The sequence below is a fragment of the Aythya fuligula genome, chromosome 2 (genome assembly GCF_009819795.1).
Source record: "Aythya fuligula isolate bAytFul2 chromosome 2, bAytFul2.pri, whole genome shotgun sequence".
Taxonomy (NCBI): domain Eukaryota; kingdom Metazoa; phylum Chordata; class Aves; order Anseriformes; family Anatidae; genus Aythya; species Aythya fuligula.
This window is the reverse complement of record NC_045560.1, coordinates 94,765,071-94,782,708: the sequence shown is the minus strand read 5'-3', so window position 1 is coordinate 94,782,708 and position 17,638 is coordinate 94,765,071. Positions and strand designations below refer to the sequence as shown.

Sequence of the window (17,638 nt, the reverse complement as noted above, 5' to 3'; positions counted from 1 at the left end):
CCAAAGAGAAGTGCCTTCCTGTGGAAAGAAAAGACTACTGTAATGCACACATCAATACAGGTTGCATGAGAACTGGAGCCAGCTGGGAGATGCCTGCTTCAGAAGCTCCCAGACCTCACAAAGGTGGGTAAGCTGCTCTGAGCCTCAGGCTGAGGCCCCTGAATTTGCTGAGATGAGTGAGCTGTGATGTTGGACTTCAGTGCTGGAGAAACTTATCTTTATGTGAAATAGGAGGCAGTCAGGACTTCAGATCAAACAGTGATCCCAACTGAGAATTCCTCCTGCAGAAAGAAACCATGTCATTTCTGGGTCAGTGCTTATTGTCCTCCTTAGCCCTCTTCTTCCCTAATTTTTGTGTCCTCTTTGCTCGGATTTCTGCAGTACAGGAGACAGGCACAGCAGCCACAAAGACTGCACGCTTCTTCCATTAACAGCCAGACATCTAAAGCAAGGTATTCTGCTGATGCTTCCTTCCTCGTGAGAGTGCTTTATACCATAAAAATACTACTTATCCCTGAAAGCTGCTCTCGCCTAGTAAAAACAAAACCAAACCACCAATCCCCACCCCCTGCAATCCAGCGACAGACCCAAAATGCAAATATGACCATGAAATATATCTAATGAGGAACAGAAAAAACAAAAAGGGAAGGTGTGGATGGCAAATTGTGAACTCCCTGCAAGTCAAAAATAAAACCGTGGGGAACGTTTTAAAGCACCACTGTATTACTTCCACAAACTAAGAGTGACATGGGACAAACGAGGAACAGGCAGTGGGAATCAGCAGCAGTAACACATAACAGCAAAGCTGAGGAGGACATGACTCCTTTACTCCTCCAGCCTGGCCTGGCTCAGATCTCTCTCTTCCTCTGCCCTTAAGTCCTTTCCATTCCAGCACAGCTATCTGTCTGCTTCCTGACTGAGCCCAGGTCCACCCTCTGATGGGGCACCTCCCTACAGTTCCTGGAGATTTTCCCCTTGCCTTTTGTAACCTTTACATAAACTTTTCCTGACATGAAACAGAATAAACCCTTTAAGAAACACAGGCTAGCTCATCCTGTCCTGCTGATAACATCCATCAGCTGCTGTCTGTTCTCTCTATCAACAGAGCACTCCAGAGTCAATTACAAACGTGTCTTTCCAACTATCTGCTTCAAGCCACAGAATGTAAACTTCATATTCTAATACCATACAGCTGCTTATATTTTATGCTGACATTCAGAACATCTCTTTGAGTAAAAGGATGTGAAGAAACAAGTAAGAAACATTTTTATGCTTATGAAAAACACAACATTCAATTGAACCACCTACCCTAAATGAGAACTCAAGGTTTTCTCCTCCCCAGACTTCCATTCCTGTGTCGTATGAACCAAGATAATCAAAATACTTCTTGCTGACAGAAAACAATCCTCCTGCCATGGTTGGAGACCTACAAAAGAGAACAGTAACTCTGGATTGAATTAAAAGCAAAAAATATATATATGAATTAAAGAACCAATGCAATGGATTATAAATACATTTTTACTTTCCATTTTCTCAGTCTTCTGAACACAAAGTGACAATCAGCCATTAATCAGTTAGGTACTACACTGTTAGGCCATTTGAAGTTAACTTTTTACTAATAAAGCCATATGACAAACGAGCTCCAGAATGTATTAAAATAAAAATAACAATGAAATGACAGAAGATAAAAATTGTTAAGATAAATCTTTGCACTTACAGCATATTTGAAACTGCCCATAAATGACTAGCCTCTTACCTTCAAAAAACAGAACATAAGCAGAACTATTTTAGTCAGTTCTGAAATTCTAAGTGCAATATATGCCTGTATTTTCCTGAAGTGATAAGCAAACACAGATCTGTGCTTTAACAATTAACAACAACATTCCTGATCCCATTAATATCAAGTGGGAAAGCTCTCAGACATCAGCAGAGAGGAATTAAATAAATATAGCCTCTGGAGAGATTCTTCCTTTCCAAGAAGACCTGCCCACCTGTATTTTTTTGTTTGTTTGTTTACTATGTTTGACAAAAAATCAGGGGCCAAGATTGAAACCACACTGACGGGGCACACTAAAAGGGCACAAGGCCCTGAGCCACAGCACAGGTAAGGGATGTTCTTTCAGTAGGGTAGTGTGTGCTTGTGTATATAAAATTAACTATGTTCAATCTTGCTCCTAATTGTTTACAATCTAAGCAAATGACCCTCTTTAAAGTGCCAACCAAAAAATGCAGGTTGGAAATAAATTCAGCTGACACTTATGAATTTTACTAAATTGCTATTGATATACAAATTAATGAATGGTAGGTGTAACAATCAGTTATTCTTAATATGTCAAAACTAATTTTACCAGCCATCTTTTCGAAGCAACAGTTTTATACTGTCATATGTTGTTTCAAAGAATGGAAAGAGATGAGGTGAGACGGAAGGGAAAAAAAATCTCCATAAACATTCAAGCTCTTCTGTCTCACTCCAAATCTAGTCTCTCCAAACATAACTGTCAGTGATATCAGCCTCTCAGCACTGCTGCTTTCTTCAGATAACCGTACCACTTGCAGAGCTCGGTCCTCAGACTACCTTGAAGCTTTATCCCTCATCGTTTTCCCCTTGGCATTCCAAAAACAAATCCTTCTCGTGGAGAAAAAAAGCATCATATTTAAGCTAGCAGCTTTAAAAGTTTTGACTCTATTTTGAAACTTTTTTTGGAGTATGTGGACTAATATATGCTGAGAAGGGCTAATTTACTGCCTCATTTTTCCCATTAAAAAAAAAAAAAAAGCAAGCTTCTTTTCTCTCAGCTGAGGATAAATTCATTAATATTTGTGAAGTACTGGGTATTATTATCATGATAAGCGACCTAGAAAAGACGGGGAAGAATGAATCACTCTGTATTTGTTGTAGGCTATAAGATGACAGATTATAAATAAAAGCAAGGACTAACAAAATCGTGACGTTAAAAGTGCTGAACAGCTGCTTCATTTCTCACAATGCACTGCTGAAACACAGCAACTTCCAAGCGGAGTGCAGCATGCTCTCAGCTCTCAGGATTTTGTTTACAGTGCCCATCTTCCAGATGCATCCTTTGCAAACTTACCCCACCCTCTCCTAAAATACAGTAGGTATGTACAGTAACACCTACAGATTGCAACTCTTGCAAACAGAATTAAAAGCCACTATGAAGACATTGACATGAACTCCTATGAGTCAGTCCCTCAGAAACTGTGGTGGGTAGACTACACCATTTCAACTCAAACGAGGCACTTGCAAACGGGTTCTTTGAGAACAGACCAAGGAGCCACTGCTATTGTTACAACACAGATAGTCTTCTGAATGATTTCTGACCTCTTGTTGCTTTCTATTTTTTTTTTTTTCACTTTTTCACTGTTGACTATGATACATTTTTTACAACATGGATCTCTTTGTTTTGCATAGAGGACATCCTGCATTATGAATTACAAAGTTACAACATTTCCTTGCGCTGATAAGTGTCTGTGGCAGTTTGTCTGAAGAAGTGACTATTTGTGCAATAAGGATTCCACCCAAAAGATTACACAGGAATTTCAGTTTTTAAAGCAATATTTTTTCCAGCAGCATGGTGCTTTTTCTGGAGCTATTCCAGAAAATAGGGAACCAAACAAAATATGTAATGTAACTATAAGTGGTAAGCACTCATTTATTACATATTTTGTCAGCACCTGACATTTCCAACTGAAGTCAAAAGTACTCACAACATTCAATGTTTAAGAACAGGATGCATAAAAATTAACCTGATCACATCGATCTTGGACTTTCTTCGTTTCTGTTCTTTTTCAGGGATACTATGCCAAGTGAAGACCAGCCTCCAGTCAAATCCACCAATCTGTGGCTCACCAGCATTTCCCAAGTACTCAAATGTATTCCAGTCAATAACATCAATAACAGGGCAGACGACAGCCGATTCTTCTTCCGCAATCCTAAGATGTTTTTAAAATAAGAGAAAGGTGACTTCTATTAGAAGCTTCTCTCAAAAACAGAGCTGTCAAGAAAAGAAAACAATGGTGAATACCAAACACAAAATTTTGCCCTGTTTCAACTAACACTGCAATACAAGCGAAAAGCAGCTACAAGAATAATCACCAATTTTTTGTTGAGGATGCATCAAGAGGATGCACCAGGATGGACTCAGCTGCAGGCATCTGGCAAGCAGCATTCTTCCTGGACAGTGGAAGTGAAAGATATGCCAGCTGGCTTGAGATAACAGGTTTTGCATCTGGCTCAGCTGTCATATCTAGCATCATATTCTCAACAAAAACATCTATTTTGTTTTGTACAGGTAGCTGCTTCTGAAATATTAAGAGAGATGAGCATTTAAGTGGGATTCCTGGATTTTCTCAGAGGCAAAACTGTGTCATCTTTCAGCGTGGCCATAATCATTCTCCAGGGACAAATAAGGTGTCTAGGGTCTATGACCCTTAAAGTCACAGTTATTCTTATAAATGTGATCATCTTCTAAAGGTTACACTAAACACTACTACAGTAATTCAAAAAGATGCCATGAGCTTAAAACAATAAACCACATGTGATGTTTCCATGTGGGAATTAGATTATAGAGGAGGCCTCAAGAAACCATACCACCACAGGAAGTTAAAAGGACAAACAAGACAGTCCTGCAGATAACATCACTATCAGCAAATGTAATCCAAAGATAGTTAAGATCCTTATCAGTACTAAGAGCACATCAGAGCTGAGGACATCCCTTGCAAGCCTACTTCTGCAAGGAGATAAACTTCCTCCCATGTCTCAATGCCATGCAGGGTTTTCTGGATTCCTTTCCAAAAGTATTTGCCCTCACAAAAGACAGTGGGACCCTTTGCCTTAATTTCTTGAAAGGCCTGTCCTGATACCACAAGAGATCAATTTCAAGCATGCAAGCCGAAGCTAAGGCTTTTCTCCTAAATCACTCTTTAGTGGTCTTTTCCATGCCAGTCTTAGACATCTCTGGTTAGTTCAATGAAAAAGTAGCTTGTTTGACTTTGGGACTTGTTTAGCCCTGCATCTTCTGATTTGCATGTTGTTCTGTTTTTCTTCTTTGGGAGAAGAAGAAAAAAAAAAAAAAAAGAACATGCTCTCTGGCCATACAAGATCTGATGTATCTATCCTTCAAGGGGAGTTAGTTCCTCGTGGGATTGAAGCTTAAAACCCACAGGCTGAACAAGGGGCTTTGGCTCTGTTACACTCAACTCTCTGGAATTAGAGCACCTTGTGGTGGTTAAATACAGCGGAGAACAGAAGTGGCTCCAAAAAAGTATTGTCAGAGCAGAGAAAGACTGCCTTAAACATGAAACGGTCCCTTCTTGTTGCCACTGGGGAAACGCAACACAGCTGTTTTCTTCTCTAAAATCCTACACTGAAGTTCTATTTGGCAAAGTGCACAAAAGGGCTTATACAAATATTGCTGTCTCCCACCTCACTTGCATAAAGGTTATGTACAAAGCAATGAGAAGGTTACAAACACAGAGAGAAAAAAAATCCCAATCCAATGGAAAAAACCTTTGCTCTTGAAGAGGAGTTTAAAAAAATAAATAAATATTTGGCACATGATCGCAGTTATCAGGTCAGTGAAAAAAACATCTCTTTTTCTGTAAATTAAGATTTAACCAGCTGGTACAATGCACAAGCAGTTTACGAATACAGCAGTGGCTGCACTGCAAAATGCTAACACTGTCACATTGCTTCCACACATTTGAGCCAATGCCATACAAACAATCCCCTAGAGATGGATATCTGCATCTAGAGCAAAAAGGGCACCAATTCCAAGATACACACAGAGATAACTTTTTACAGAAGGCAATTTTTTACACATTAGAATTACCTGAACTCTTTCTCAAGACTGCCATCTAGTGGCTTGCTAAGAAAAGTGAAGTCTGCCCTCTGTTTCTTCATACTAATTCTTTTATTTTTAATCCTTTTTCTTTCTTCACATTATCTGTGCTGTTTATAGTTAACCCACAATTATCTGGAATATACCTGGCATGAAATTTAGAAAAAAAAAGACACTTCTAAGAAGAAAATAGTTACTCCAGAAACAATCTCAAAGGTACAATGGGGTGTTTGTTCCTCTTAGAAATCTATCTCCAGTTTGCACAGCCCATCTCTGACATCTGCAATACCTGATATAGGACCTTTACAGAATGCAAATCAAGCCACTGATCTTGCAGAAAGGATTTATTTATTTTCAAGGTGTTTTAAATTGAGATGTTTTTCTATATGCAGTATCTAGGAGGACTGATTCAGGTACTCTGCTAATGATGTCAAATGAGGTATGCTGTCCTGAAAAAGAGGATGTCTCAGGGTCCATATCTTTTGAGAAAATCATCTTACTCACCCAGGTTGATAACCACATTACTTAAGGTAGTTTTCACAGCTGGGGGTGGATTCTCCTCCTGAAAAGTTTTCACTTCTTTGAAGAAAAAGAGCAGCTTGGCTCTCAAGAAAAATAAATAAATAAATAAATAAATAAATAAATAGTCTACCTCCTCATCTTTCAGACTTCTATTTTCTATTCCTCTGCCAGGAGAAAAATACTTGCATTGCCTCGGGGACCAGACTGTGGTAACCTTTGGAAAAGGTCTATGAAGAGTGATTTTTCCCCTGCAGAGCGCAGGAATGTGCCAAACCGACTCTTTTCCTTCTGCCTCAGGACAAAGTTGTGACAGAGCATAACTCTACCTTTCCAGAAGTGGTTCCAGCCAGCCCTCATGGCACTCACAGTGGCAGTCCAGGAAGGTCAGGATGTCCCCTTTGGCTATAGAAGCCCCCAGCAGTCGGGCTCGAACCAGCCCTTCTCTCTTGTTTGCACGGATCAGACGCACCTTGCGTAAACCAGCTACGTAGTTTTCCAAACGCTCCTTTAAATGCTCTGCAACAAAAGAAAGAAAAGAATATAGTTCTTTACTTATTCATTTATGGCACGCTACAGGATACCTTTTTTCCAGGAGCATATAACTTACAGTAGTACTTTGATGATGCTTGGAGTTAGAGCTCTGATTCTGCTATCCTGTCTATGTAAGGAAAGGGTAAAGATGGACAAAAATCAGTTACTTTTAGGAAACAGAATGCTTCATATTTGCCTCTGCTATTCATTTCCAAAATGTTACATGTATCTCAAATGTGAAGGTTTTATCATGTAGCAGTTTTGTTCTTAACACAATTTACGTGTGATAGAAAATGTCAGCATTGTCTTGTGTCCTATAAGTAAAGAGAACGTCTGTTCGTATGTGAATTATTACTATAAATGACACCATCACAACCTCGGAGCACACAAAACATGCTCAAATTATCAAAGGTGAAACACACTGACCAGACTGCAGTTACACGTATATGCAGGCACTCACACTATAGCAAAGCAAACATGCTGCCCCACTCAAAACTAAATTTCATCCAGAACTTGAGATTTTCACTGCCATGCAAGAGACAAAATGTTTTCCAGTTAGATTCCCATGTTGTACAGTTTCATGGTGTGTTACCAAAGAGCAGATCTTTTCCTCCCATGGACTGGCTGACAAAACAAAACAAACAAAAACAAACAAACAAACAAACAAAAAATCCAACATTATTTAGAATTATTCTTCCTACCTTTGTCACTGTAATCATCCACAAGGATAACTTCTTCTAACAGTATATCTGGAGATGTCTCAAGAACACTATGAACAGTCCGCAGAAGTGTTGACCAAGCCTCATTATAGAAAGCTATCACAACTGATGTTTTCGGCAGGCTATAGTAGTCGTACTTCTTCTCTTTGCATCTGTAAGCAAGGGGACTACATTTAGTCAAAGTGCAAAAGAATTTGTTAATTTTCAGAAAAGTATTCTCAAATTAAGAGTCCATATGCTACTTACCAACTGTAAAAAGGACTATCTAAAGGATCTTAAAAGAACCGTGTGTGTATGGAGTAGTCATGCAAACACTTTTAGAAAGCTGGTCTTCCAGAAGTCCTATTTCTACAGTAATATTATGATTAAAATTCTGCAGTGCCAGAAAAATGTAAACAGAAAAATAATAGGAGGGCTAGTGTATGTACAGTGGCTGCCTTTGCACAAAATTACTACAAGTATAGGAGCGAGCAATGGTTAAAATACACCTCACAGATTACAGAAAGAAAAAAAAAGGAGAAATAAAAAAATGAAGTGGGGTAAAAAAAAAAAAAAAAAAATTACTGTATACTTGTATTTTGGAAAATAAAACAAGTGCTAGACGGTAAAAATATAACTGTGAAGAAACAGCAATATATAAAGAGAAAAAAAAGCAGTAACAGAACTAAGAAGTATGTACACTAAAGCATAATTCGGGAAGACCACAGAGCTGCCAAGATATAATAGTGAAATCCACAAAAACACATAATTTTAAAAATGCATGGTTTTGGCTCCATGGAGAGCCAGCAGGTTTGCAAACCTTTGAATTAAGCTCCAGAATGTATTTCCTATAAAAATATATATGAACTTCTCTAAACGAACATAAGGATGCCAAGAAACTTCCAGATGAGCCAAACGTATAAATTAAAGATTTCCCTCGTCTGAAAGAATTTTAAAATAATGTCAGTACTTATCACCACTCTTCCCCATTTCTTCAAGCACTCTCTGTATTGGTAAGTTTGCTACCCACCAAAATAAATGGTTTTGAGATTTGAGAGGCATTCTGTGCTTCCTGCTTAATGCCTGGAAGACACCAGGGTTTGTTGGGAGCACAGGGACACACTTCAGGTTCTGTAAATTGCTAAGGACCAGAAGGTACTGCAGCACGCAAGATGCCTCTCCCACCAAGACCAGAAATCCTCTAAAACCCACACAACTTAGGGCTGAATGGGTAAACCAAAGCAGAACCAGAAAAAAAAAAAAAAAAAAAAAAAAAAAAAAAAAAAAAAAAAAAACGAAACAGAAGCAAATATGGCAGCAACAAACAGTAGTCCCCCCTCAAAACGCACAGACAACGACATGGAAACTGCTTACCTAGAGCACACTGAGACTGCATTTACTGCTATGCAATGCTGCTGTGCTAGCAATAAAGAGACTTCTTATAGTTTTGTTTAAAGACTAGGCAATATTTGGTAATATCCGTGGTATAACAAATGAAACAAAGTTTGTATCTGAGAAAACACTTCTAAAATTAAAATTTTTAGGAGTGGAAAAGAAAATAAAAGTACATAGAGTACTTCTGTAATAAATACCTGAAAATGAGGAAGCAATGAGGAGAAATGATACTTGGGCAGAGTAGGAAGAGAGACGTGCTTCTCAAACATGACAGGAATGCTATGTAACACCATTCATTTTATATGATATGTATACACGTATCCACTCACATGTAGACACACACACACACTTCCACAGTGAAGTACAAAAGTACTTGTTCCTCCAGGCTGTAATCTTTGCTAAGACACTGCATACAAAGATCTACCTCACACCAGTAGCTGGTGACAGAAATAATTTACTTCGCCAAATGTTCATGTATTAACACATGAAAAAGGAGTAACATTTTAATTAACTTTTTTCTCTAAGAACATCACAGAAAACCAACCATATGAATCCAATTTTAGAAATACATATTTACTTTAGCCTATTGAAAAGCAATTATGTTCATTACTGCCAGGAAAAAATCTTGTTATATATCACAATCACTTCTAACAGGTAATTTCAGTTCATTTCTTGATGGAAACAGGATCGTTACCTACCCATTTTAGAAAACTTAAGGAAAGAGAAAATAAATAGGAGAAAACCTCCAGGAAAGCTTTCTCTGGAAAATGTCTCAAGAAGATTCATGGAATAATAAAGTTGCATTCCCTTATTTAAAAAGGGAAAGGAAATCCAAAAGGTTTAAAGAAGCTTATAAACCTAATTATAGATTAAAGACTTCAATGGATTTGCCTGAAAATTACATGCTGGAGACAGGAAACATAATTTGGCAGAGAATATGGCAGTCCCCAGACTGCTCCTGATTCATCGTGTGTTTCTGCCTCCTCCATCGAGCATTACCAAGGCTGTAGAGAAAAGCCTCTTACAGGACAGACCAGAGCCCATGTTTCTTAGGTTTATGAAGTCAAGGAAGAGGCTGAAATGGGGAAAAAAAAAAAAAAAAAAATCAACTTGTCAAGCACAGTAACCTATTATTGGTATGGCAAGGAGGAGAGCTGGCTCCCTTGGGCTGCTCTCAGCGCTCAGTCCCCTGCAGCCAGCTCCCACCTAGCAGAAAAACCTCAGTCTCCCAACATACCAAAACACCCAGCACACTACCAAAAGCTCAGTTTCTTAGTGCATTGCATTTATTTGGGGGGGGGGGGGGGGGGGGGGGGGGGAACAATCAGCATGCATGTACCAACTAACAATTTGAAAACTTTCAATTAAAAAAAAAAAAGTTATTTAGCTTCTATGCAAGTTTACATGTTTACCTCAGAAGTTATTTCCAAGACACATATCCATTCCTAGATTACTGCTAAACTGCTGCCTGTCTCAAATATTGTCACTAAAATGCAGTATATTTTCCTTTATCGTTCTGTATTGAAGGAAATTTCAAATAGTTTTTCTCAGTCTTATAATGCCATTGTAGACATCACAAACCTAAAGCACTTAAACCCTTGAAAAATAATGATGCAAGAAAATCATGAAAAAGAATGTTTTTCTGAAATACCAATGTTTAGAAGTGTCATTGCTTAACAATTAAGGAGGATATTGACATTAAACATCAACACTTAAAGAAAAACAAGCTTTGAAAAAAACACTACAGATATGAAACCTGACTTCAAGGCTAGCGGCCTCTATTTCCCAGAGTCTACTTACAACAATGATCTTCACATCACATCTTCTGCATCCACCCTTGCAAACTTCCAGATTTCTATTCCCGATGTGTCACTCAAGTATCCAAGCCCCTACTTTCTAGGTGAATCACTTCACTCCTACTTTGGGTTACAGAGAACAACAAACGCGTATCAGTTACAGTATGTCATTAAAATGACAGGGAGGATATAAACTGGTGACAGTAGTCCAAAAATATGTTTGTGCAGATAGAGAATGTGTATTTATACTGCCTATATGTCAAGTTGCTTTCCGCTCCTAAGGCACAATTCAGTGCCACCCCCAGACACCCAACATTGTCCTCGCCTAGGCCAAGGGCCTACAGTCAGACAGCATTACCTGCACCTCACGGCAGCCATCTAAAAGCCAGGAGCCATCCTTGAGCTGGTTGTCTGGGCTCTGCATGCCCATAAAGACAAAGCCAGACGGTGATATCTCTCATACTCCTGGAATACTTATCCAGGATGGACAAACAAGCCTTGATAGGCCCACACCACTCCTTTGGCAACAGAGGTTCAGTACAGCATCTACTCAAACATTTACCTTCATCAAATGAAAACGCATCACCATACAGCAGTCTTGTGGGGTTTTCATTTTATTTCTTTACACTGCCTTTGCAAATTCCATTCTAAATGAGGCTGCCAGGCTGACAAGCGTAATAATTTAACTCTGAAACCCACTATACTACAAAACGTTGTTAGCAAGCATTGCAATTAGGTTATCTATTAGAAACTAAGGAGACATCAGTCAGGAGATGCCTAAACAAAATTAAATGGGCTGTTTTGGGGAGTTTTTGTGTCAATTAGCGTAATCACTCAATTTATTTCATTTTAAAGAGCTGTTTCACTCAGAGATGCGTATCTATACGCCGGGAGAGAGAGCATGGACATGTGTAGACTGGGCACACTGCCACGAGTTCGTGAAGAATGGCTGCTGACATACTTCTCTGCAAGACTTCCACCACAGCTCTAACAGCAACGTGGCAGGAGAAAATACATTTTTAATACCCAAATTTTATGTTCTACCTGCCCAGCTACTTGTATTTTAAGAACAAAAAATATGAAACTGAGTTTTCAGAGATCTGTTAAGGACACAATCTGCTCACAAATAATTTAGTATTTTGTAAAGATATACCTCTCTTTTAGAAGTAACAGCCTTTAACATTTTAATGAAAAAAGTCTGTAGTGAAAATCAATAGGTTCCAGCTATTCTTAGCAATCTACCACAATACAACTGTTCAAGACTGCTGCGATTTTTTTTTTTAATTTTCAATATAAACATCCAAAACCATATGCAAGCTCAAGATTCTCATGAAGTTCAAAAGAGTACGTGCCATACGTGCCATTGCCATATCTGATTTAACATGATTTATGCAATCATGGTACGTGACATGCCACATATGCGTCGTCACAGTGTCACCCAGCCAGCAGAGCTAGACATTTCTTTGGGCTGGGTTTGACCCAGTAGGTCAGGGACCGGGCTTGTGAGGGCAGGCAGTGGCACACCAGTTTAACACACAAGTGCCTTTTCTCTTCCTAATTTGAACCCATCTGAATCCAATTTCACCTTCTCCACCCTGTAAACCACAGAGGTACCAATGTGAGGGACTGCCAAGAGAAAACACCTCCTTGTCCCACTCTCCCAAAGCTGTGCCTTCCCTTAGCCAGCCATGTGCATCCCAAGCTCAGAAGCATGACAGAGTTTTCAGCCTTGCTTTCTGAGCCAACCTGCAGTTACCAAGGCTGTACTACCTGCTCCAGGATGAATTGGTGTTTGAAAAGGCCTTCCTCGCTCCTCACTGTGAGAAAACAATCTATGCATAATTCCCAGTGTTTGAGTTAAAAGCCACACAGCCCTATTGCATCAAAACCCAAACCAAGGTATGTAAGTGCAACATTTTCAATGCAGTTAAAGGATATGATAAATAAAGTTGTTCTTATCTCCTCCAAACACCACCCAACTTTTCATTCTTATATATTTTCTCAGCTGAGAGTACCATGAAATAAGCATCAATTCTGCTTAAAAATTAAAAGCCTTAAAGCCTTATCTGAGCAAGGAATGCAAAGACTGCACCTGATTTTGCACACCTCCACACTGCACAGTGCTCAGATATTGCAGAAAAAGGTGTTGATGTTTACAGAAGGTGTGCCTTGCTCTGCTTAGTAAATCAGATTGGTGGCAAGCTCCTGATTAACTGCCAGGATGGCCAAGTTATCAGGGCCAAGGCGTCAGCAGGGCAAGTTGGAGAGATGCCGGCTGTACCTTTTGCCACTCACTCCCCTCTGCCTCAGCAGGAAGCCACAGTCCGGATCCATGCTATTAAACATGCATCTGGGGGAATAAATCATGATAGGAAAGATTCCCTCCCCAGGGCAGAATGGTCTACAAGACTGTAATGTGATCAAGTCTTTGAAAAGTGAGGCTAGCTAGATTATGGAGCAGTTTTCCAAATTATTTTAAAGTCTTATTTCACCAGTGGCAATAAGGTCTTGAAAAGGTAAGACTTCCAAACATCGATTTGGGATTTCAGGTCATAAAGGGCTGCTATAAAAACACCATAAGATGCAAGGAAGAAAGCTAGTAAGTCTTCTGGTATAGAAGTAAATATTAGTGAAGAATTTTGAAGAAAAATACAAACCTCTTTAAAACAGATTTAAGATGTATTAAGAAAAAAAAAATCATCTATAAATCCATATCCTAATATTCACCTTTTTTTTTTTTTTTTTTTAAATCTATAGATCCTCCTAATTCTGTAATGTTATAAAAAGACTATAGGTGTTCCTACCTAGCCCAGCTTCTGGAAAGCATTTCTGCACATGTCCATCGGGAAACAATGTTTGTTTGTTTTTTTAATTTATTTTGCAGATGTAAAGCAGTGTTGCCATTTGCTCAAATGGCTATCCACATTTGCAGTCTTCTTTCAAATCAGTGAGGCACTTAACATTTTGTACCAAACTATATGCTTTCCTACACCTACATTCAAAAATTTACTTTCAAGTGAGTAATTTGACTCAGGACAAGAAAAAAATTTTGCAAAGTAATACGGTAACTGAAAGTTATTGCAACCATCAGTAACAGCAGGGTGCAGATGCACCTGGTCCTTAGAGACACCGGTGTATAGTGAAAGCACTGTTCGGGGAAAAAAAAAAAAAAAAGAAAAAAAAAAACACTTTGTGCTTTACTGTCACTGATCTGGGAACTATGTCACATTAAAATGAAACCAACTGAAACCAAACAGTCATCTAGAGGTCAGGGGAAGCTGAGGATCTCTGCAAAAAAACGTAAATAAAAGTGACCACAAAATAACACTGTGAGCTCTGCTTGAAGATGCTGGAGGGTGAACATTGAACCCGAGCATAATGACAAAGAAAAGCAACACATTTTTTATGGAAGCTAGAAAGCAGCATCTCAAAAATAGTAAGATATCCCAAAGTACCAAAGCGCATGTGGAAGCACTGTTGTATTTGTACTGCTACAAAGTACAAGCCTGGTTATTTAAAAAAAGAAAATAATGCTGCAGATGTATTACTCCTCTACTTAACTGCAGGAGGAAGGAATGAGGAGGCCCAGTTACACTCTGAGTTGTGGGTCTAAAGCATATTTATGCAAGTGAACAACCCTGCAAACTAATAAAGTAATGACTACAAGGTATCATGATTAATGAAGTTGCTCATAACCAATCATCCCTTCCAGAAAAGCTCAGAAAAACAAAAACAAGCGAATTAAAAACCTAAACCACAGTGTTGTGAAGATACTGAAAGTGTATACAACTGCAAGTGTTTTACGCAAAACGTTTGCTCTTGAGTAGGGAAGTGTGGTCTGGTTTGGACTCTGCTCAGCTGTAAAGCATGGGCATAGCCAATAAACCCACAGTCAAGTTCAAACTTCTGCAGATAAGCACAGCACTTATGGTGAAAGTGGACTCCTTGGCAGAAGTCACTACTGTTTTTTACCTGCTATCTGAAAACGAAATGAGGAGCTCACGGTGAAGCCTGGGCGCTGGAGAGGAAACCCCCGGCTGCAGCACCATTTCCTGCAGCACGGCAGCAGGTGAAACTCCCGGCAGGAGCCACCCGCCCATCAAAACGAGGTGCTGTCATTCTTAGTGTGGAGCAAAACCAGTCTCGAAGGTTGCTCAGGGAATTTGCTAGTGAGATAATGCCAGATGAGCAGACTATGTAGTTTGGTTTTTCTAATCCAGCAAACAAAACACAACACGGGACCAAGAGGAGCGGTAAGTGACTCGCACTCAAATCCGGGAATAGGTGGAAAAAGCAGTTTTGAAAGTCAGGAAAATCTTAGCAGAAGTCTGCTGCTCTGAACTCAAGGACAACACCCCACAAAAGAAATACTACTACAGGCATAAATAATGATGGTGATAGAGGAACTAAGCTCTGTGTGTATTTAAGCACATATACATTTAAAGACATATCTACATATATTTAAGCAAGCCCTCTCTCCAAACCACAGAAAATTATCTAGAATTAAAGAACGAACCTCTAAGACTTTCTACAGCTGTTAATGATTAAGCAGACCAGACCCAGTGTTTGGAGGGGGGGGGGGTTCTGTGGTGACCCGATATCACTTGCCAGGTAAGAGAAAACAGAAAAGACTTGCAACTCCGTTTGCTTGCCAGCATGAGTGAAATGAGGCCCAAAGGGCTGATTCGGGCTTCCACCATGAAAAAGACAGCATGAAATGCCGAGTATGTGAAAAATACTGAGTCAGCATGAAAGCACCTCTCCCTGCCTTGCTCCTCCTATAACTAGAGAGAGCCAAAAGGAGGCTGGTGTGATGTTACGGAAACCATCCCTGAATAAATGGGCAACGCACACCTATTGTGAAGAATATACCTTCCCTCCACACACACCCCAGAAAAAGAGGTAGAACCCCTAAAATCAGGAAAAACACTTGGGCATAGTCCTTAGCTGAAAAGACCCCAAGCAGAAAGACTGGAGATGTCTTTCTCACACATGGTACAAGACTGTCCAAGAGACCCTGGGGCTGTGCAGTCCCACAGACCTTATGACCAGCTCGTCAGGAGAGGATGGGGCTGTGCTGCTGGGGAAGGGATGCTGAGCAGCACTAACACCCAAAATGCACATACCTGAGCCTCTCATGCAGCACTGACAGGGCATCAGCCCCAGCAGGGCCCTCAGAAAGTCAGTGGTTGACAGGATGCTTGCTTGTTGTTGCTCACACGTGTATAAACGGAAGAAACGAAGGACAGATTTTGGGAAGAAAATCTGGTACTTCTAGATGATGTGACGATTGGGAAAAAAATTCATGGTGGCCCTGAAAGAGGTACCTGGAGAGGCTGCTGGGTACCCATCCTTCAAGACTTTCTGAATTTGATCAGTCAAGGAAAGCCTGCAGCAATAACACTGAAGTTGCCCTGCTTTGAGGATGCTGGACCAGAAACCCCTGAGATTTAATCCAACCTCACTTACTCTGTGATCCTGTGACATATTTCACTCCCAGCCTTTCACAAACTGTATCATTTGGTAATTTCCTGGTAAAACATACATTCTTATCCATATTTTATACAGAGTATTTTTATGGTTTGATTTTTTTTATGTATATAATACATACATGTATATGCACAGAGTTCTAGCCACAAATAAGACCAAAAAGTTTCTGTGTGAGGAAACATAGTATTATCAGAGGCTGACTTCAAGTTACGACAGTTAAAGGAAGCAGCAACCATCTAAAAGAAACTATAGAAGTTGTCAAATACTCTAGATCTGTAAATCTAGAGAAACACGACCAGTTCTCAGAATAACACATTATGATGGTCAGTGAGAACAACAAGTAACAAAGATCTTCTGAACATTTACATCTCCAAGAATATTAGTAGGAAAAATATATAATGTTGATCAAACTTTGTAATACAGTGCATAACATCTGTGCAGAATTTGTAGTAAAACTACATTATTTTGGGGGCTAAACTCAGACCGTCATCCTTCTCTTCCTGCCCATTATAGCCAGACAATAGCAGACACCTTCACACCTACCTTTTATTAGTGAATAATTATTGCTGCATTTCTGGTCTGACAGCAAGTCCAGGATGTACAATATAGATCAAGTGGAAAAAAACTGTGTCACTAGCTTCCCATAAAGCAGCGCTTTATATCCATAATTTTGCAGATCAGGTTTAAAGGTTTGCTAGTTCAGATATTCTCAGTCTTATTAGCAAAATTCTAGTTGGTATCACCCAGAGAGTAGGTCACTAATGAACGTGGGAGGACATTAAGGTTAAAAGGAGCATTCAGGTAGTGGGGACGTTGCCAATCCTTATTTCCCTTTCTTTTCATCTTCCTATTTTCCTTCGATCTGAATTTCCAGACTCACTCTAAACAGATAAGAATATATTGAAACAGACCAAAAGCATGTAGCCCAGAACGTCTCCAAGCACAATATCTGTTAATATCTAATGAATCCTTGATTTGAATTTCATAGTGGATGGACTATCTTATACTTCACAGCAAACAGATTCTTGGAGCAAGGAGGTGGCTTGATTTGCTTCACCCACTTCATGCACCAACCTAGCACTGCAGTAGCTCAGCAAGAGGCACCCCTCAGTAGCTTGTCTTCCAGGCTGAAGAGCTGCACATTAGTCATTTCATTAGAGGAGCCTTCCCATAAGCTGAACAGCACTGGGTCCTGCAAGATTTCTGTGGAACTTTACCAGCAATCTTCTTCACTACAAAAAAAAAAAATTAAGCGACTGCTTCCCAGTTTTTATCCAGTTATGTATAATTAAGGAATTTCCACCTTATTTCACACCTGTTTAAGGAACTCATCAAAAGGCTCCAAAAA

General features: G+C 39.5%; 1 protein-coding gene across 1 annotated transcript in view; it reads right to left on the bottom strand.

Moving 5' to 3' along the window:
- GALNT12 (polypeptide N-acetylgalactosaminyltransferase 12) overlaps positions 1-17,638 on the bottom strand; it is a 46,360-nt gene that overhangs the window by 26,161 nt on the left and 2,561 nt on the right. The window contains exons 2-5 of the mRNA XM_032183247.1: positions 7,613-7,782; positions 6,707-6,896; positions 3,766-3,951; positions 1,309-1,426 (exon numbers count right to left, since the gene is read on the bottom strand). Of these exons, the coding sequence (XP_032039138.1) occupies positions 1,309-1,426; positions 3,766-3,951; positions 6,707-6,896; positions 7,613-7,782 (664 nt within the window). The remainder of the gene's footprint in view (positions 1-1,308; positions 1,427-3,765; positions 3,952-6,706; positions 6,897-7,612; positions 7,783-17,638) is intronic.